The 21,764-nt window shown below is 38.8% G+C and overlaps 1 protein-coding gene across 2 annotated transcripts in view; it reads left to right on the forward strand.

The window, feature by feature from the left end:
- clybl (citrate lyase beta like) overlaps positions 1-21,764 on the forward strand; it is a 150,871-nt gene that overhangs the window by 50,309 nt on the left and 78,798 nt on the right. For both annotated transcript variants that reach the window (XM_088083478.1, XM_088083480.1), the window contains 2 exons: positions 19,645-19,689; positions 20,201-20,364. In XM_088083478.1, coding sequence (XP_087939604.1) covers positions 20,321-20,364 — 44 coding nt within the window. In that variant the 5' untranslated portion in view covers positions 19,645-19,689; positions 20,201-20,320. The remainder of the gene's footprint in view (positions 1-19,644; positions 19,690-20,200; positions 20,365-21,764) is intronic.

Consider the following 21,764-nt stretch of genomic DNA (forward strand, 5'->3'; position numbering starts at 1 on the left):
AAAACTGAAAGCTTGGGACTGCAACAATGGCTCTTTCCTTTCTTGGACAGCACTCTCATATCTAAATGACAATAGGTGAGTTCCCGCTGACTTACAAAACGACTTGTATGACCTTCCCCAAAACAACATATGTTAACATTGTGACGTTTCCTGTTTTTAACACCTAACATTATGAGAAAGGCATGGTTCCAAAACTAAGTGGTTAAATTTAATTTTAAAAAAATAGTAGTTATGGATTGGCAACAAGTCATTTAAGTCACTGGTATAGCATGCTACACATACTGACCTACTGTACTACGCTGTTATTTTAACAATGTGATTATGCTTTTTACACAGTTGATCTATTTGTACATTTTTCCAATGAGTGTTTTTTTCCAACTACTGTTTTTGTAATAACTATGGGCTCAATCCTAATACATCGCTTTCCTCTACTACGTAGCACTTACCCCACAGTTTTGTATGATGACGGGGGGCAAGTTGTCCAAATATTTGTTGAGATAAAAGGGTAGGGAAAAGTGTTGGGGCAATATGGCCCACCAAATGGAGGTTCTTCAGGGGCACGCTTCAAACGGACAGTTATGAAAAATCATCTGCAAATTGCCTTAAATAGCAGCAAAAGAAACTGACAAATGTATTTTTTTCGTCAGGACTTTTCTCATGCACCGAAGGTACACATCCTACAAAAAGTAATGCACCGAAATGCGTACATTTCCTGCGTAATCATGAGCCAGTTTGCTAATTTGTTTATAAGCCATGTATTTGGGAAGGCTGTGATCATGTGAGCTGACAGGAGTGAAGAAGGAAGCGGTTTGTAAAGATGGAGGTTGGGGTTGTGAATGGGTAACAAAATACAGGACTTTCACCTGTGACTCTCCCCAGGAGACTGGTGTTTGGAACTGTGTGAACCTTGAGTGAATTTTTATACATTTTCGTTGTACATTGTAAGCCTCATTGTAATGTAATTTGTTTGCCTAAACCAAAACTCAGTACTTTCTTTAATAATACATTACTTCATCCGTGGGGTGCTTATTCGTATATCATATGAACTATTGTATCGGGATATGCTGCTTCATTAATAACTATTTAAATATTAAGATAACCAATGTAGGCTATTACATTGATTTAATGTTGTTATCCAATTTCATAGGAGAAGATTTCAACTACTTTCCATTGTAACTCTGTTCTGGCGGGCAAAAGGGCACTCGAAAACAAGCGGTAGGGGTAAAAAGAAAGATAAGAAATGGGTCTGGGCAAAGTCATAAGTTTTGTTTCAGCACTGTGGCCACATGTGAAACGTGGGGTTTGGGGGTCTTCTGCCCTAAAATATTTTGGCCCTTAAACATTTAGATTCCTGCATTCTAGTCAAAGGTTTCTGCATAAATTTGTACAATTTCTACATAAATTTAAGGTGTAAATGTTTTTAATCCCATCAAAATGAAACTCCACTGTTATTTTCATGTTTTTATTGGGGTGGACAAATACACGTTTTAAATATTGAGGGCAACATGTCCCCTGTGTCCCTATATCAGACTGGGCATAAATGTAATCCAGCTAAAAGTACTGCTGAGAATAGACTATATAGAATTTGTTTTACAATATTCTATTTTATACATCACATCAGCACCATGAAAGTGGTGCACATGGTGGTGTGTAGTAGTGTGTTTGCAGTTCTCTGGGTTGATGGGTGTGTGACATGAAAGGTCTTAGGAAATTGAAAGTGACGACCCAGCATGGAACATGCATGGAAGTCACTTCTCAGATATGTGACCTTTTTCTGGTTGTTAAGTCAGGGGTGGGCTAAAAAAAAGGAGGGAGGAGGAGGGGGGAACAAACTGATTTGAAGAGAATTATACAATAGTCAATGGTGCAACTGCAGCCCATAAAAGAACACCCCAGAAGGCATATCGTTTTAAAGGCACCCTCATGGTGGAGGGGGACCAGTGGTGTGTTGGTGAGGCAAACTGGGAATGACTTCTGGTGTCCACAACATGTGTGGAATAGCCAGCATGGTTCCACAAACGATGCCTAACCAAATTTGGGATGTTTTTTGCTGCCAAAATGTATTGTGTATGAAACTTCGCCCTCACAGTTAAAATTTGAGTCTGGTGTATCAAACTAACTTCATTGTCGAGCCAGTCAGCAGCTAACTAAAAGCACTGTTCGTGTGTATTGACGGACAATGACTTTTTTTCTAAATTAATGATGATTTTTAAATATACATAAACATGCAAAAAATATAATATAGAAAAAGTACAAAAGTCCTTCTTAAAAAAAAGAAACAAAAAAGAAGGGGTGAAACATTATTTTTAAAGAATTTATATAAAAAATTAATCTGAATATTAAAATCTGCTTAATTTTTTTTAACTTCTAAACTTGCCCTGTGCGTTATAAGCCTTTCATAATCTAAAATTAATGTTACACACTGCTAACATCAGTGTAAAAATGTACCATTATAATAATCTTTGTTTTAAGATATATATTTTTTGTGACAATGTTTGGCTTTTAAAGGTGTCTAAGACTTTTGTCAACTTGTCAGATATTTGTAAAAACATAATTTAATCAGGCATAGCTATATCCTATGATGCTGAAGTACAGGTAAGCTTTTTACTTTTTGATAAATTAATTAAATAAAGTTGCTATCAGGTATGTCTCAAGCATAACATGGCAACTCCGTAGCCCCCCTAAATCAACACTAAATAAGTATCATGATTTAAAATTAAGTATTTTGATTAGCATTAAGAGAACTTTGTAAAAATAAATTGGCTATTCCCTACGACTGTTGGGAAATTAATAAATATATTACTTTTTGTCAATTCCATCAGATCTTACCTCTGAAATCCATCATGTAGGTTTTTATGAAAATAAATAAATCACTGGGAGGATGGCCCGTTATACGGTTTAATAGTCAAGACTATGATCTCTTAAGACAGTGGTTCCCAACTGGTCGGTTGCAGTCCAAAAGTGGGTCGTGGGTCCATTCTGAATGGACCGCAATTGAATTGTGAATGTAAACTTAATTTTAAAGTAACAGTAAATTCCAGGCACAGAACTTTTATTTTGAAAAACCGTGTAGGTTTATTCTCGCAATATGTGTTATGTCTTTGCGTTGTAGGCCAACATGGTGTTTACCTTTCGTAAAAAAAAACAAAAAAAAATTACTGTGTGTCAATTTATCTAATGTGTGGACTTTGAACTAATACTAACGATAAATCTGAGGGATATGGCTGAACCAGTTGGGAACCATTGTTTAAAGGGTATTTTCCCACCTAGGTGAACAGTAAAAATCAAAGCCCCCCAAAAAATAAAGTTCTCTCCCACTTCTTAAGAATAAGCGATATGTGTTGCAATGCAGGCTTCTAGAGTTAACTGCTATAAAGCATACGGCCACTAGAGGGAGTGCAATCATTACGAATCAGACCAGAAAATAATACACACCCATTCACAGTGAAGAATGAAATTAATTTGACCAAAATGTTTCACATTTAAAAAACAAAATCATTACATTTTTATATGTTGCATTTGTGTTCTATAATATTTTAACTAAACACAGCCCGTGTAGTAGTGTTAAAATTGCGTGCTTGTGAGCATTTATGGATCTGTGTGTGTGTGCGTGCATAAGTAGACTGCTGGACATACCGCAGGGGACTCCTGCGTTGTCAGGGGGCCTCATGTGGCTCGTGTCTGTTCTCATCATCACCACCTCGCCCCCCCCATGCATCAGCCGCCGCCTGCCCTGCTCAGGCCCTGTCCCCTGCTCCAGCACGCTCGCGTGAAGACTCTGCGTTCACACTTTGCTTCACGCTTGTCACCTTTGCCACTGATGAGCTATTTGTTGTTTTTCCAGCCAACACTTTAAAAGCCTTTCCTTCACAGGGACAATACTGCTTCACTCTGCATTATTTCAGGCATGCTTAACTTGCTTTACTTGGGGGCCACTTTTGTAAAGTGATGGGAGGCCAGGGGCCAGTTGCAGCAGCCCCACACGTTTCTAGGATTTTAGGACATTTCTAGGATTGTAGAACATTTCTTGGATTTTAGTACGTTTCAGGGATTTCAGGATGTTTCAAGGATTTTAGGACATTTCTAGGATTTTAGGGTGTTTCTCTAGGATTTTAGGACAATTCCAGGATTTGAGGAAGTTTCAAAGATTTTAGGAAGTTTAGGAAGCAGGACATTTCTAGGATTTGAGGACTTTTCTTGGATTTTAGTACGTTTCTAGGATTTTGGAATGTTTCTCCAAATTTAGGACATTTCTTGGATTTCAGGATGTTTCTTGAATTTTAGGGCATTTAGGGTCTTAGCTAGGACCTCTGTTGTGGGATGCAGGGATCCACCACTGACACTTTTTTGATAAGCAAGCTCTATTTTGATTATGTTTTATGCACTCTGGCACCTTATATTACCAAAATCACTTTATCATTTCAGTTTTATTGTGTTTTAGGACCACCTGGCCCTCTATCATTGGCCAGATTTGGCCCGCGGGCCATAACTTGAGTCTCACTGCCTTATTTGGAGTAAGAGTAAAACAAGAGATCTGAGATAAAGAGAAAAGCATTTTTGCACCATTGAGGCTCTCTGGGTCGCAGGTGTCTATGGACAGCGTCTTAAACAATGTCCACAATCCCCTTTCATTCATAGTGAGTCTTTCTTAATCTAACATGTCACCGTGTTGACACTAGTGTAGCCGGTCGTGAAAAACACACACCAGCTCATTGTGCCTGGTGTCCGTTTGAACTGCTCGTGACTTCACACCCATGAGCACGCTGTGAATTCCACCTTTCTCCCACATTTGGGTAAAGTCTCATGCTACAGAAACTCATCATTTTAATGGGCTCATCACACGCACACACAATTCATAAGAGCACCCACAGATGGTGAGCTCTGATTGGCCCGTACACATCGAGGGATTCTTGATTGTTAAAACTTGAAAAAGGATTAAGTTCAATGGCTTCTAGTGGTCTGATCATCGGTGCCAGAGGCATCATTTTTAGTAGCTCAGAAGTTGCTCCTGGGTTTTGGGCATTTTATCAAAAAACATTGTGACAGAAAGCACTTTGTTGGAGCTTCAGACAAAAAAACGATGCGGCACAGTGAAACACACATCAAGATTTGAAGCTTCAATTCTTAACAGGAAGCTTTTAAACACCACTGCTGGAAACCAAACCAAGGTATTTCTGTCATTTAACGATACTGTACCGAAGTATAAAAATAGCTTAAAAGTACACTGAAGCCATAAAGAGGTAGTGTACGGCAAAAGTAGCACTTGAAACTTATTTCTTACAGCTTTCAGTGCTTTACTTGTTATGTCACTAAATTCAGTTGCCATAAAACATCACTTTTTGAAAATTACTTGTACTTTTTACAAGTCTGATCATCATCCAAGTAAAATGTGTCAGTATCGTGATGACGGACAGTCTTTATTTTGGTGTCTTTGTTCAATCTCTCACTCTTAAAAAATGATCTGAAGCTCAAATCTGAGGCTGTTCTGTAAGTAGTTTTCATATACATAATAAGTACAGAAACTTACGATCAATTCATGTAAATTTCAGGCTTAAAAAAACAACACCTGGTTACAGCCCTGTCATTTCCAGCCCAAACTCCACCCATGTTTGGAAACTCGCCCATTCAGAACACAAATACACACAAATATAATAATTTAGTTGGTTTAACAGATAAACATAAAGACACAAAAGCAGATAAACAGCAGCAGCCTAATGATTATGTTAGCTTTTGTTAAAATGTTTTTTTTTTTTTTTTTTACGAAAATACTGCATTACTGAATTTGGCTTTATTTTTAACATCAGTTTGTTGATGTTGATACATTGATTTTGTCGGATTGAGAGTTCATTTTGAGGCTTTACTATTTTTCTATAAAGCACTTCATGGATTGACCAGTCACTTCTGGTCGTCCCTGCGGCTCGGCGCACGTTCCAGTCGCGGGCTCCAGTCTGTGGAACAAACTGTCCCACCACGTCACATCTGCCCCCTCTGAGTCATAGCACAGCTGAAAGCCCACCTCTTTTCTTCGGCTTTCATGTCCTTAAATCACCACTGCCAGTTGGCCTCTTCTAATGGTTGCATGATTTTGTTGTGTGCTGTGTTGACTTCTATGTTTGCAAAGCACTTTTGTCAGCACATTGTGTTAAATGTGCTATAGAAATATATTTGACTTGACTTGATGTTGCAAAAAAACCCAAAAAGAAGCAAAAAAGAAAAAAAACAGTATTAAAAAATAGATTGTTTTAATCTGAGGTCAGAGGTCAGCTACATTACAGCAGCCCTGGAGCTGCAGGGATTTGGTCAAGGGACTTTTTGGCAGCAGATTCAGGATCTGAAACCAGCCGAAAGAAGGTGTCACTTAACTGTCCTCTCAGTGCAGTGTGGCTTTGGATGCATACTTCTGCTTAAATTATTTTCTGAAAGTAAAGATAAGAAATGTAGCTGAGCAGCACCATCTTCAGGATCTGCAGTAAAATAATCCTAGTTCTGAGTTCTGATCTTTTGGCCTCTGCTGTTTCCTTCTCAGCTCTTTCTCTACTCTTTTTTTTTTTTTTTAATCATTTTATTTTTTGTTTTACTGATATATTACCAGTATTTCTATTGTGCTTTTCTCATGTGGCTGATTTAACTTGGTGTTCATGGTCAAGTGTAAATCTTTAAAAAAGTGAGATGGTAAATGGGTTTTTTTTCTGTTTTCAAATTTTCCACTTTCCACAAAGTGCAGCACAGCCTTAACACACAGCTTCATAACTGCATAGAGGCGATGTGCATAGGCAAGAGTTTAGATTTATTTTGTAACATTTGGTGGGGGGGCGGCACATAGGTTTGGGGTCCTCCCCAGGAATTCCTGAGCATCGAACAATTAATTTTCTGCATTCTGGTTAATTTTTACTCACCAATTGTGCTTTACCTGCATGAATTTATGATAGAAATGTCTTTAATTTCATCAAAATAAAAGAGGTCCTCTGCTACTTTAGTGTTTTTATTGTGAGGGACAATACATTTTTTTCTTAATATTGAGGCGGTCGTGTCCCCTGCGTCCACCCCTCCACACCGAAATCTTCGCCCATGTGCACAGATCAAAACTCAATCAAAAGATATACAAACAACTGATGTTTTATTTCCGTCACTGTTCCTCTTCACTGATGTTACCCCAACATGTACATACTACACTTAACTTAAACAAAGCCTGTATTCATCAGTGTCCGGTGACTGTGGCTGGAGACGTGGCCTTGTTCCACGGTCCGTGCGGTGGCAGGTTTTCAGGTCATCTGAGGCGATGTGCATATTTTGGATGTCATGTCGGCTGTTGTATTATTGTTTTATTCACAGGGCATGGACTAATTATTTCAACAGCTCTCTTCATTCGCGGGCAGACTGACAGTTGCCGTCATTGGAGTGATCAGTCTGTTTCTTGGACTCGGCCGAGGCTATTTGATGTATATTAACAATAATTGGTGCCACCGCCACAATGATGTTTAGTAAACCTTTGTGCCATTTTCCAGGAGGATGCCCATGAGGAATTTTTGAGTAGCTGCAGAGACGCCTTCAGAGTCAGGACAGATGGGAGGACTGCTGTCCTCTGCAGATCAGAGACACCACGACCTAATCATCATCATCACGTACAGGACATACAGTCCTTCTCGTTGTCTTGTTGTCTACTCTGATCAACAGAATATCTCCCACTTGCACTCAAGTTCCATTACTGTAACATTTCATCCACTGAATCATATTGAGCGAGTCAAAAACAGTGTGGCATGGGTTATCGTAGACACCCACTGTGTATTTGTGACATGCGAGAAAGTCACACTTGATAGTACACTGGGTTATGTAGGTGATAAAAACATAAAAAATCAAGAAAAAATATGTGTTGCATAAAATAAATAATTAATTATTTGCAATTCCAAACAAAAAATGCCAGTAAATGCTAAGGGTGTGGGGGATCGTAACAAAATTTGCTGTGCAGTACCTAAAACACTCTCATACACACTTGTTCACATTCATGATAAATAATTATAAAAGCAAACAGCAGTATAATAAGAATAAATAGAATAGCAGAATAAATATTGCACAGATATAGATGATTAATATTTCTAATTCAAATTAAACTTTTGCTTACCTACTCGAATAATTATGGTAATTAAGGGTTATTTTATTATTTAATACATTTTATATTTAGATAGAAATCCATGGAATTCTCCAGTCAATCAGACTTTTTTACAGCTTGTTCATTGTAGCAGTTTGTGTCTTGTTGGATGACAAGACATGACTCAAAATGTGTGTGTTTTTAGGTTTTTATGGTTGATTCTTTGATACAAGTTATTTGTTTGGTTCCTGGTAATCTGGCAGCCGGCGCTGATGCAGCGAGGTGGCGGTGTCTTGAGTTCCAGCATCTTGCAGTGACTCCAGCAGGTTCTGAGTCTGCCAGATTCTACAAGTGAATGAGAGGCAGATGTGTGGTGACAGCACTACGCTCATTAGGCTGAATCAGTGTCACACTGTGACAACTGGCCAACTTGAGGCTTCTCTCGTCACTCAGTGCTTATCCCATTCAGCCAAGACTGGCTCGGACTCTCCCAGACCTCATTTCAAAACCATTAGCTGTTCTCTCTTTTGCCTAAAACAGCAGCTTTTAGGATAAATGTGCACGACGCCGTTAAACTGATCTTGTATCCCTTGAATATGTCATCTTTTTCCAACTTCTTCTCCACACCTGTCTTTGGTCCCTATGGTATCCCAGCTTCTGACCACTGGTCTACCCCTGCCCCACAATCCCAGCTGTGTGGTCAGCTCCGATTCCTCAGGCCCTCCGTCCCTGGGCTGAAGTTGTGATATCTATTTCAGTCCGCCAGAGACCAGACAGCCGCAACTGTGGCTCCAGAGAATTCCCTGTCCAGCGATTACTGATGGTAGCGCTTCGCTCATATGCTTTAGCATCTCCCGTGTCCAAACTGCTTAGCATCTGATGGGTCGCTCTAAGCCATTAAGGCCAGTTTGCAATTATAGATGTGTGGCTGCTGGACACAGAAACAGATGTGCTTTGATCTATTTACGGTAGGGTGGGTTGGGAGGGGGGGGTCATAACAGCTTACTTCTATGCGTGGGTCAGCTCACGCACCTCTGACATCCCTTGTCTTTCAGTTCACTTGACATGCACTTGTGTTTTCCAATCAGCAAAAAGTTTAGTGACGAATTAAGAGAGAACAGCGAGAGCAGCTGCGGCGGGTGTGCATGTGTGAATGTACTTTCTGCCTTTAATCTGCATGTGCCAACCACAGCCGAGCATGTGTGGAGGTGAGAGCTTGCTGAATGGAAATTCGGACGATCCCGCTGCACTAAATAAAAGGGAACCAATTCGAGCCCCATCTGTTTAAGCACCAAAATTCACCAAGGGGCAAAATAGTTAGTGTTGCGGTACATTTTTAACGCCTTGTCTCCTTTTTCCCCCCTCAGCTTGAAGTGCTTTGGGTGGTGAAAAATGGAAAACAAATGTTCTGTTGACAGCTTTCTTATGCCCAGGGTGTGTGAGTATTTATATCATAAAGGTGCCAACACATCCTGGTTTTACAGGCTGACCATCGCTAGGGGGAGAACAGAGGGGGACAAAGGGGGGCTCTCCTGTAGCTCATTCTGGTAATTACTAGATCAGTGATGAATAGGCCTGATAAGCCTGTGACAAATTAGCTTACAACTAAGTCTACTGCGGTGTGAAATTCTTCACACCGCATTTTAAAAGAGTTTATCTTTATAATCAATGTGAGACGTCTGCAAATGAAAACTACATGTTGGGTCTTGATGTTGGTGGCCAGCACGATCTCAACCCAACTGGCCAAGCAAAAAGATTAAAAAAAAAAAAAAAAGATTGAAAATGGCTTTTGAAAACCTGTTCTTTATGTCTGAACCTATTGAGTTTGACTAAAGAGCCTTTATGTATGCAGCACCATTAGGGCTGGGCAAAATAAAGATATTATATCGTATCGAGATATGTGACTACATATCATCTTAGATTTAGGGTATTGTTATATCATGATTTGGATTTTAAAGGTTGCATTACAGTAAAATGATGTACTTTTCTCAACTTATCAGACAGTTCTACCTGTTTTAATACTTGCCTTTACCCACTTAGTATATCTACATTGCTAATGACTATCAATCAAAAATGGACCTTTGCTAATATTTCTTCAAAGTAAAAATCGTAATTCCTACAATATTGTTGCATCAAAATTTGCTAAAGTTTTGATGAATTTGGAAGTGAGAAGACAATGACATAGAGGATGTCAGAGGGTGTCAGATTTTTAAAAGAGTATATATAAGGGGAAATAGATTCAAAGATCCAATGCTAGTGGTCTGTCTCCCATTTACCTCATAGCTTTGACATAATTTCTGCATTGAACGCCTGTGGATAGCTTCGATTTGATTCATAGTACAATCAACTGTCAGCCACCAGCAGTAAACGAGAGGGCTGGGGAGTCCTCCTAGTTCAGGTTAAAGTAAGATCAAACAATGCTGCTGAATCTGAAGTGAATGTCTGTCCAAAATCCAACTTAAAACAAATTTAACCATGGCGAGGCGACTGTGGCTGGTTTGTCAGCAGTGGTTGGACTTGAGTGAACTGTGGAACAAAATGTGTCCATCAGTGAGTTATCGTCTCAGTCACGACATGCTAGAGCATCGATAGATATTAGATTATATGGAGTGGATGTGGAGAACAAGAGAAAATCAAATGGCAAAAAGCCATATTGGGTAAAGTAACGAAAAAAATTAAATAAAAAAGAGGACAGAAGAAATTTGCACATTTTGTTTGTTAGCTAAGTTGTTTGTTTGTGTTGTTTTTTCTTATTAGCTCTTGTTTGTAATAAATACATTAAATATAAAAGATAATAATATGGATTTTTTTTGGTCGGGGGGGCTTCCAAGGATGCCAAATCCGCTAGGTCCGGCCCTGTCTCGTGTGACTACAGTACAGTCTGGACCTGCATTAAGATTTAGGGCTCAGCTGAATGTACTGTTGCTCCTGTACAGCTCAGGGCACAGTAATAACAGCACTTGGCCTGGAGTTTTAAACTGAGCATGCCTCAGTAATATTCATTTTTCTTCCTTGTCACTTGTCTTATTGTCACCACTTTGCTTGTATTAAAAATTTACGGGTCACTTGTATGGCATTTAGTGCTTGTCTCCAGTGTACTGCATGCCCGTGCTAACTAGTCAATTGTGACCACTTTTCACAGCGGCAGCAACGCCCTGGGCGAACTGTGATTTCATAATGTTTATGGTGTCAGTGGCAAGCCTGATGGGGGGAAATGGTAATAACTCCATGACCAATATGAATAATGAATGAACTCATATCATTTCATAAATCAGATGGGATGTACAACATATGGAAATAAGCAGGCATATCCTTGCCACTGGGTTTAGCTGTTAAAAAAGAGCAGCACGTTTTAAACAGCTTTCCTTGCTATAATGCAGTATCCTGTGTATGATATAGCCCGCAGCATGCTATGGGAACTCTGTCTACTGTACCGTCACAGAGATGCATTCAACAGAGTGCACAGGGGGAGTCCAACATTGACATTGTGCTGTAAGCAGGTCTGTCCTGAGGTGAACCGTGTGTACACAGCTTTAGGTCCTCTCTGATGTAGGTGTTTCTCAGTCCGCCAGTGTCGTGTTGCGAGGCCACCGTCCCACTGTGCTTGTTCCGCGTCAGTATGCTGAGAGGAGTACTACGGGAACATTCATTCATGAGCAGACAACCAGCAAGCCACTGCCCACACTAGAAGTTACAGATCTTGAAAACAACGTCGTATTTTCCTCTTTCTTTGTAATTTTTGCATCTTAAACTTTCCTACAGCTCATATTTTATCCCAAAGGTGTAGGTTTTTGTTAAAATATTGAGGGAACACACATGAAATGGGAAGTTTCTGCCAGAAAATCTGAGCATCAAAGACTTTATTTCCTGCACTCTGGTGAATTTGTCTGCATCAATTTATGGTGTAGGTGTCTTTAACACTTTGAAACCTGGAGCAATATTGCTTTTCTTGTGCTGCTTTCAGATGCCTTTTACAAGTGTCAACTTTTGAAACGTGAGCATATTAGTGTGATTTCTTTCAAAAGCATGGGGGAAAAAGGCAGTGAGGACCTTGGCAAGAAATGTTCCACAAATGTCATGACATGCAGAAAATTATACTATTGTTCTAATTATCAGAATTACATATTTAAATGATGTTGCAAAATTATTGTAATTTTTTTACACATTATTTTTCTATTTTCTTAACTAATTTTCAGGTAATTTTATTGTACTTTTCTATTATTCTATTATTTTCTACTATTTCTTGCTAGAATTTTGGGTAATTTCTGCTTTTGGTGCTCATTCTCTTCTTCCCATATTTTTGAGAGAAATCAAGCCAATTTGCTGAGGTGTCAAAGGGTTCATGTTGGCAAAATAAAAGTCCTGTGCTACTCTCATGACGTGTGTGAGAGCAACATCTATTTAAAGGTAACCAAAGTAAACATGTATTTATTTTAAAATTACGCACTTAATCACAGAACAACCAAAGCTCAACAAAATAACGGGTGCCTAAGAAGTTAATATTCTGAGCTCTGGCTGGACCTGCTCATTAATTCAGTTAAATGAAGTGAGAGAGGGGGAATCAGAGTGAACCGAACGGGAAAAAAGCCCTTAAAACCATTTCCTGTGATTTGGGTAACGTGCAGAAAAGTCGGAGGCTCAATATTTGTCTTTCCCTCTCTTGTTTTCAGCCCTTTTCTATCATTTTGAACGCAAATCTGTCTTATTTTTTGGTTTTCCCTGTAGTTTTTCTTCCCTCTCTCTCTGTTTCTCCCATGATTGCTGGGTCAGTAGCTTGGCGGTGGATTGGGTCAGGGGGCGCAGTCTGGTTTTGTCCACCAGCTTTGGGCTGTGAAGGCTAATGCCTCCTGACACTCTCAGCTCCATCAGTCCCGGCCGCATCATTCTAGTAATGCAGAAGTCATCGGGGCCTGGGATTGCGTGAGGGCTCTCATCTGGAAACCCAAACAACCTTAACCTCATTGAATTCCTGTTGAAGAATGCAAAAATTAATGAATGGATTAAGTTTGTCTCGTTAGATTGCACAATGTTGTTTGGGACTGATGTGCTCCTGGTGAAGTATCTCTAAAATGAACCCATTTATTTGAAAAAAAAACAGGACAGGAATAATCAAAAATATTTGCTCATGTTAAAGTCCATAAACACACAGTGCTGAAAGTGTGCAGAGTAGGAATGCATGATATCGGATTTTTCGGCGATATATGATATGCCGATATATAACAACTCATTTGGCCAATAACTGGTACCAATATTGTTATTTAATGATCATCAGGTCTCTTCTGTAGTGTAATTAACATCATATTATACATACTCTTATCATGATGGCCCCTCAGCAAATTGAGACATAAAATAAAGTGCTTTTCAATTAATGTAATAGTCATTCATTGTGCAAAACAAGAAAAAGACTTACACTCAGGGTTGATGTTTTGTACGTGTTCATTTTGTCAATAAAAACATATATTGGTTTTGGATAACAGCAGATATATTAGCAATAATCTTACTATTACTCCTGATGATGCTTACGACGTTTCTTAAGAGAGAAACCCCCTTACCCCCCCTTATAGATTTTATTTATTTATTTATCTTTGTTTTTGTTTTGGGGTTTTTTTGGATTTATGTTGCCGCCTATTTATCCACGGTCTGTATATGTATTTAAATAATTAGTCGCTTACTGTTGTCACAATGGATATGGGAATGTGGGAGGGTCGATGTTGGGAAGGTTAGCGCAATTTTTGTTTGGGTTTTCTCATTTTTTTTTATGTAGATGCTCTGGCATTACTTATAGTTGATGCACCACATTGTACTGTTTTCAAAAACTGAATTAAATAATTTTGGGGGAAAAAAATGAAATCTGCATGTTGGCAGAATCAGATTTTCCATTTTAAAGCCAATATCAGCTGATATTGATGACGTGTCGATATTATCGTGCATCCCTAGTGCAGAGGATGTTGTAATTCATGTTCAGAGGCCAAAGTTTAATCTGGATTGTGTGGCCTCTTTAGCTGGTGTGCTGGTCTTTTCCAACCGTACTCCACTTCCTTTACAGGCATTCAACTGAATTGTTGCTTAACCCGCGCAGTGACCCTGCCACATGCTATCTGCATCCTTCCATCCCAGATCCAGCACTACACTATTCCCCTCGTGGGCAAGGGTTTCGCTACGCGTCAACCACAGCCACAGACTGGCGAAGGGAAATCCATAAACCTTGTGTTGGGGCCGAGAAAAAAAGTCAGCGCCAGTGCTTACTCATCTGTTAAAAACGGAGTGATCTGCAAAGTTTGTATGAGAGGGTTTTTGACGGTGCCCTGCTGCTTTGTCAGTGCAGCACATGCTGCAGGCACTGGCATCCCCTATTGCCTTCCAGGTCATTGGCCAGGCTCAGCAGGAGGTGGGCTTCTAGCCCCATGACACGTCCCTGATTCACAGCTGGATCCGTAACAAGGTATCATAGCAAATGAGTCGGTAAAACATCACTGGTTTGAAGAGCGTGAAAAATTGTCATGATATCATTTGTAATTCCTGATCTGGACTGCCGTTGGAAGGAGAAAGAGAGACAGAGAGAGAGAGCAAGAGAGAGAGAGATGTGGTAATGAAGGGGTTTTATTCCTCTTCACCATCTCCACCAGTCTCACCCCCTCTCATCCCCACCACCCCATAGCCTGACCCCCAAACTGATGCCTGAGGGGGGAGATCCAAGCTAATGTAAGGAGGCAATAATTAAACATCTCGTGATTCTTAGCCAAGTGGGATATAGGTGTTGGACTCTTAACATGAGGGCTTTATGACACATTGTCCGCTTCTTGAATGTGGCTTTTGCTCCTCATTACACATGACTCATGAGTGGTCATGATGTGTCAGATGGGGCCTTTCCTGGTGCGTTGCGGTGATGGTGGTGATGTTTTGGGGGGATTGGACAGGGTCAGTTAGGAGTTAGTCATAATGGATTCAGAAATATTACAGCTGCTGAGCATGATGTGTGATTTTTTTTTCCAAAATCATTGCTAAAATGGCTAAAACATCAACATAGATGTACATTTAGTGTATAATTTTATTTAAAAATGCCATTTTTAAGACAGACATTTATTCGGGCTAAAAAAAAAAAGATGTTCTTCTATAAAACAAACTGTCAGATGATTGAAAATATTTTATGACATCCATTTTTATCAAATTGCTTAGTTACCAGTAGCCAGAATCTTTATTTGTATACACTACATTAGTCATACTTGGGATTAAGAATTTTTAAAATCTTCTATTTTCACTCTCCTCAGGTTTGGGCACAGTTCAGATAAGCCTTGTTGCTCAGTGATTCTTCAACAAATACCTTTATAGCAAGAAACAATATCCGTAAACCTTCTATTAAAAATGGATATTTCAATACCTGGACCAAGAATGGTTAGTCACATTAAAAGACTCATAGTTTGATGATAACTTTGCATCGTTTGAGCAATTGAGGTTCACTTTTGTCAGATATTTGCAACTTTGTATTGTATCGTCACAGTGTCCTCACCTTACATCATTTCCACCCAGCTCTCTCCTTGAATCTGTTTCGTAGCTCAGTTTCTACCATAAAGCGATTAGATTATTGATACTCTCTACTTGTATGATTGAGAACCCCTGGCATCTTTAAAAGGGCAACGGAAAGCAGAATTTGATGCACAATTTTCTGAAGATTTATGGCCATCTGCATTTGATAAAATACACTCATGCAGTTTGTTTAAAATAGAATTTTTTGCAGTCTAAGATTGTATATAGGCTGCTTTCGTCAAAAGTGAAATTGGCCAAATTTACACCAAATATGGGTCCTAACTGTGATCGCTGTGGAACAATACCAGCCACTGCATGACATATGTTTTGGCAAAATATCCATAGAACCTCTTGCCACAGTGGTGATATTTGACACGTTACCGCAGGAACTTTGTCTTAACTAATAAAGCTAAACATGATAGCCTTTGCAATAGGCTCCTGGCCAGGTGTTGCCTGTATCAGGGGTCTTGAATATTTTTCTGGTAAAGGACCCTTTGGCTGAAAGAGCAGGGATCCCCTATTACATATATTATATAAATTTGAGTTGCATATTAAACTGGGCCTGCAATAACATGTAGGGCAGCCTAAATGCCATGTATAAATACATTGTTTTATGCTTGATAATTAGTTTCAGATTCATATAAGTATACATCATATTTGTTTCTGAGGATGATGTTATTTAGGAGTCAAAAAGATACAGAATGATCTATTGTGGCTCACAAGAATGTCCGCACACAAGAAATAATTATATAACTAAAACGCCAATATGTTTTAACAGAACGATAACTGTTACTTAGCTAACTCGTCTGCCTCACTGTTATGAATAGGTACCACACAGTTATTTAGCATTAGCTAGCTCACACGATCGCACAAGGATTCATGGGTAAAAGTTAAGCCTATCACGAATGTTGTGTATTATAAATTAAATTTGCTAATAATAATATGTGAATGAGTATTTTCAGATACATTTTAATAAAAACATATGAATTAAAACTTAAACAGTAAGTTCTGGATCAGACAGCAGAGATGGACACCTCAGAAATATCTTTTTCTTTTTTTTAAATTTTATTTTGTACTCTCCTTTTTACTTATGTTTTTTGTGTGTTTATGAAATGTTTGTCATATTTACCATTGAACCTATGCTTTCATATGTCACATTGTAAATTTGTAATGGTTCTATAGGCTAGGGTTACTTGTTGGATGGGATTTTGTTGAACTGTATCAAATTGAATTTCAAAATGAATAAAATAAAAAACAACAATATATATACTATGAACAGAAGAGAAAAAGTGCTTTTTTAATGCAAAAATATTCCGGAAGAAAAAATATATGCGACCATAAAAAAATTACATAAACCACATGGCATTATGCAATATAATTAAATACATAACACCTTATGATCTCTAACCTTTCTGTGTTAGGAGTACAGTTGGCTGTGAGGCTGTGCGCTGGTTTGATGGATGCAAAGAATGGACAAACATCAGCTCCCTCTAAAACCACAATGGAGACCTTGGATCTAAATGTCATGGTTTCATAACGGATACACTGACATTTGTGTGATGGGATTTAGCCATGGGTTAATATAGCCATTGCTGGCACACTGCATTGATGTCCATCTCACTCGGGCTGTGAAGTCTATCTCACCGTTTTTTTATTCGGTGCCCTCACAGAAGTTTCTTTCAAAGGGATGAATTGGATTCTATGCTGGTTAAAGCCAATTATTTTATCTGGAAAAAAACTGTTTGATATGTAGGTTTGTTTTATATGATGTTAATGTGCCTCAGGAGCAGTTCAGATCATTCTTTTTTTGTCGAGTGGCGGGGCTGGGGGGGGTTGCAGGGCTACTGGGGAAGGCAGGCGATCAGCATTAAAATCAGAGCCATGTAAATCTAATCAATTATACAGTTTTTCAGATAAAATGTTGGTAAATCAAAACACATTTTCCAAAAGTCACAGTATAATGAGAAATTTAAATTGGAAACAGAAACCATTTGTTTATTATAAATGCCAGGGTGAGGTGGTGACTTGCCATCCATAAATTTCGTTATCCTTTCATATTCCTTTTATCTATGACTACAGCTTTGGCACTCATTCAAGATTTTAATGAACCCAGACTTCTGAGGCATCAAGGCCTAGTGATGCATTGTCCATTTGGATCAGGGAGTACAGAGGGGGGACAAAGGCGAAAAGCTTTTGCCTTTGACATAATATTTTATATTCTATTGCCTAACAGGGGGGTCATTAGGTGATTGCAACATTTAACAACATAACAGATTGACAAGAATAAACACATATTCAGCATATATCTGGAATTAACAACCAGACTGATGGTTTCTCTCTCTGTGTGTGTGTGTGTGTGTGTATGTGGCAAGGGGTGACTTGAATCAAAAAATAATTTTCTGTGCTTTATGAGGATACAGAGAACCCCCCTGCTCTGGCGCGACCTGGTGTCGGCTGCTTTCTTGGGCTCAGAGGTTCCTAGGGGAGACCAGAATGGAAGTTGAGCATCTTGCTGTGATCCAAAGAAAGTGTGCCAAATGCTATCAAAACTGGATTAGTAGACAACAATTGTGTTCGATGAACTGAAGGGGGGAGGGAGAGAACTAGTTTCTAAGTAACCCGTGGATGGAATTTTCCAACTCCATTGCATTTTTATCCCATGTAGGAATGGATGCGCACATGAGCCGCCTTTATTTGGGGATGAAATTGATATAAAATAAGCCAAGTTTTCTGACCTGATCATGGATGTACTGGAGAAGCAGCAAGCACACTGAGGTGTAGTTTAGATTACTATATAAAAACCAAGTCTATATAAAAAGTCATTTCAGGTGTTGTGAGCTCGCGGGTTCACTTGTTTCTGCAATTTGTGCTGAAACATGTCTTTCATGTGATACCACCCTTTTGAAGAGAGGGAAAACATCTACTAAAATTGACTATTATGTTATTTTATGTGGTGTATTTGCTTTTTTTTTTGTTTACCTGCCCACAGACAACAGCTGCAAATTTTCTGCTCGCTAGCTTTGGTATAATTTCTGTTAATTTTGTACTCTCCCTGCAAAAATAAATAATAAAAGTAATAAATTAGCTATTAAAAATGGCAAAAAAAAGTGACAAGATATTAATGGATTCCAATTTGTTTGGCTATTGATCCTTGAAAGTGAAGCATTTTCTACATGTGACCCCTTGTTAAAGGTTCCATATGTCTTTGGGTTGAAAATGACCGAAATGTTTTTAGTGACCAAGTGATGTGTCAGAGGAACCACTTCATTATCCCAATGAAGCCATTGGTGTGAAGGATGTAGGCTACACCTTCTGGTTGAAAAACTATAGTTGCCTTAAGTAATGTGATGTGTTAACAGTAATGTGTCAGAGGCTGGGAACCACTTCATCATCTAAATAACGCTGTTGGTGTTAACCCTTTACAACATCACTTTTCTTGTGCTACGTTAAAACACCTTCACAAGTATTTAAACCTTCAAAATCTGAGCAAACTGGTTTGTTTTCTTTTGAAAACATCGGGTAAAAAAAAGCAATAAGCAACTTGACAAGAATTGTTCCACAAACAGCATGAAATTTGGAGATTTTGAAAATTATTTTTAAAGAAGCTGGGGGAAAGTGCCCACAAAATTGTGTTTGAAGTATCAGAATTTTATATTTAAAATGATTTGACAGATTTTTGTTTTGTTGTTTTTAAATTGTTTTTTGTGCAATTTCCTTTTTTGTTTCTTTTACTTTATTATTTTTTTGTTCTTTTTTTCTCATTTTCAGGTTATTTTCAGTTTTGTTTCTTTTTTTGTTGTTGCTATTTTTGGGGTCATTTCATCTAATTTTGCTCAATGCTCTTTACCTAAGTTTTTGAAAGATATCAAGCCAATTTGCTCAGGTCTCAAACGTTTGCCTCTAATTGCAAAAAAGAAATTACAAAAAAAAAGATGCTTTTGTTTTATGCTATGATATCATATCATGTCCAACTTAAACAAGACCAAGAAATGATCATCATGCACCTCACACTTTTTTTTCTATTTCTCCTCAAGGTCTACCTCCAAATACATCTGGCTCTACAACCTCCATAAAATAAAGTAAGTTCAGCAGCACACTCACATTTGAATACACCGACAGCCCCAATGGCTGCCCTCTGAATGCTGACATTTGGAGCAAGTCCCCTGCTGACTTAATCATGGCAAATATTGCGTGTCATTTGTGCACCACACTTGGACCTGGCTGATGTTAGTAGTAGTAATTCACCACTGCTGTGAGAGAGGACTCCTGGGGTGACGTGCCTTGTGCTCAAATCTCTCTTTCCCTTTATTCCTCCCCCTTTTCTTTCTGCTTCAGCCTGTCTCTGTCCCTTCTGTCTCATAGAGCAGAAAGACACCAGAGTTAGACTAGACAGAGGCCATCTGTGAGGCAAAGGATCCTGAAATGTCACTGCTGTAACTTAAATTTTAAGTAATTTGTATTGTTGATTTTAAATTATCTTTAAAAATAAATTACATTTTATAATAACTGTGTAGATTTTCCTCTCAAAAAACCCTCCTCACATCAGCATCATCCCACTACCTCATCTCTGTTTACTTTCCCATGTGCTAGGAGTCCTCCAAAGCCCGCCCCCTCTCCGCGCTGCAGCCAATCACAGAGCTCAGCTTTTACGAGGGAACTTCTTTAACAGCCAATTGCTGTTTACTCTGTTGGCGCGTCATCTAAGGAAACATGGCGGCGCACATTACCAGAGCTGTGAAGCGACTTCTACCTCAGTAAGTCATTTTATGTTTATTTCAGCGCCTTTTCTACTAAATGTGCACCTTCCTTTGCAGAGAAAGTCACTTGTGCAAAATGTAGCGTCGCTAAATGTGGTTGATAAAGTTCCCTGCGTGTCGCCCGAGCAGCTGTCGGGTCAAATGTCCCTTGTTTTGATGGCTGTGGAGAAGTTCAGCAGTTTGGACAGAGTTTGCAACATTATAATCGTTTGTCATCGCTTTTACGTGAGTCACAATGACCGAGTGTTGGCTTGTTTGTCGATAGCTGTTTGCTATGTGCTGGAAATGTGCTCAAACCGCTGCCTCAGAAGACAAACCTGCTGTGTCCTCTGCTCCACTGTGCTTCAGTGGCTCTGAATTATGAGAAAATGCTCAACTAAAAACGCACAGAAGTACCAGTGAAAGAGTTTGGCAGTAAAACGGTGAATTTTTAGCGTCAACTTGTGGGATGTCGACTTGTATGTTGCAGAATTTATGGCGTCGCTTTGCTCTTGTGCAGTCTGTTTTTGAGGTTTTTGTTCAGCTGGGTTCTCATCCTGCTTGCTGTGGATTGTTTTCATCATGATGGAAATGTTTTAAACTTTATTTTGGCTTTGTGTCATGTGCAAGCGTCAGATATTACTATCTATTTTGGTAATGTCTGTCGAAGGCCGATGTGGTACGGTGGCCAAGTGAGGTCAATGCACCAGAACTTTAAAGGGATAGTTTAACATTTTGAGAAATTCACTCTTGTTCTTTCTTTCTTTCTTGAGAGTTAGATGATAAGAGCGATGGTACTGTGCATGCCTGTACAAGATAGTGTTTGGAATCACCAGTGGCCCCATTTCTTTATACTTAAGTCTCAGTTTGATATTATAGCGATTTTAACCAGGGCTGGGCAATATGGCTTAAAAAAACCTCTCCAATTTTTTTCAACAACTCAATTTACGTTTTTAAACATTTTCCTTCTTAAAAACAAAGTATGAATGATCAAAAAAAAAAAAAACAACTCAAGTTTTGCTTTGATTTTAGCAATAAATATAAACAAAGGCAAACCTAAAAAAAATAAAGGCCTTCAAGTCAGCATTGCTTATTGCACAGTTTTGTTTTTAGTTTTTAGTTTTGCAGTTGAAACAGTAGATTTGTTTTGTATTTGCAATATCAAAATTTATACAATTTAAAAAAAATTGCATCAGTGCATCCATACATTATTTTCATGCAAAATATTGTGATTGCCTGCTAGTCGTGTCAGTCTAAGGCAGCCTGTACTAAGCAAGCCTGTGCTATGGTGGCCAAGTGAGGTCAATTCACCCCAACTTCAAAGGAGCAATTTAATATTTTGAGATATGTGCTTATTTGCTTTCTCTCCGTGAGTTAGTTGAGAAGAGTGATGGCACTATCATGCCTCTGCAAGGTGG

This window comes from Plectropomus leopardus, chromosome 10, assembly GCF_026936395.1.
Source record: "Plectropomus leopardus strain MGB_pleo_1.0 chromosome 10, ASM2693639v1, whole genome shotgun sequence".
NCBI lineage: Eukaryota > Metazoa > Chordata > Actinopteri > Perciformes > Serranidae > Plectropomus > Plectropomus leopardus.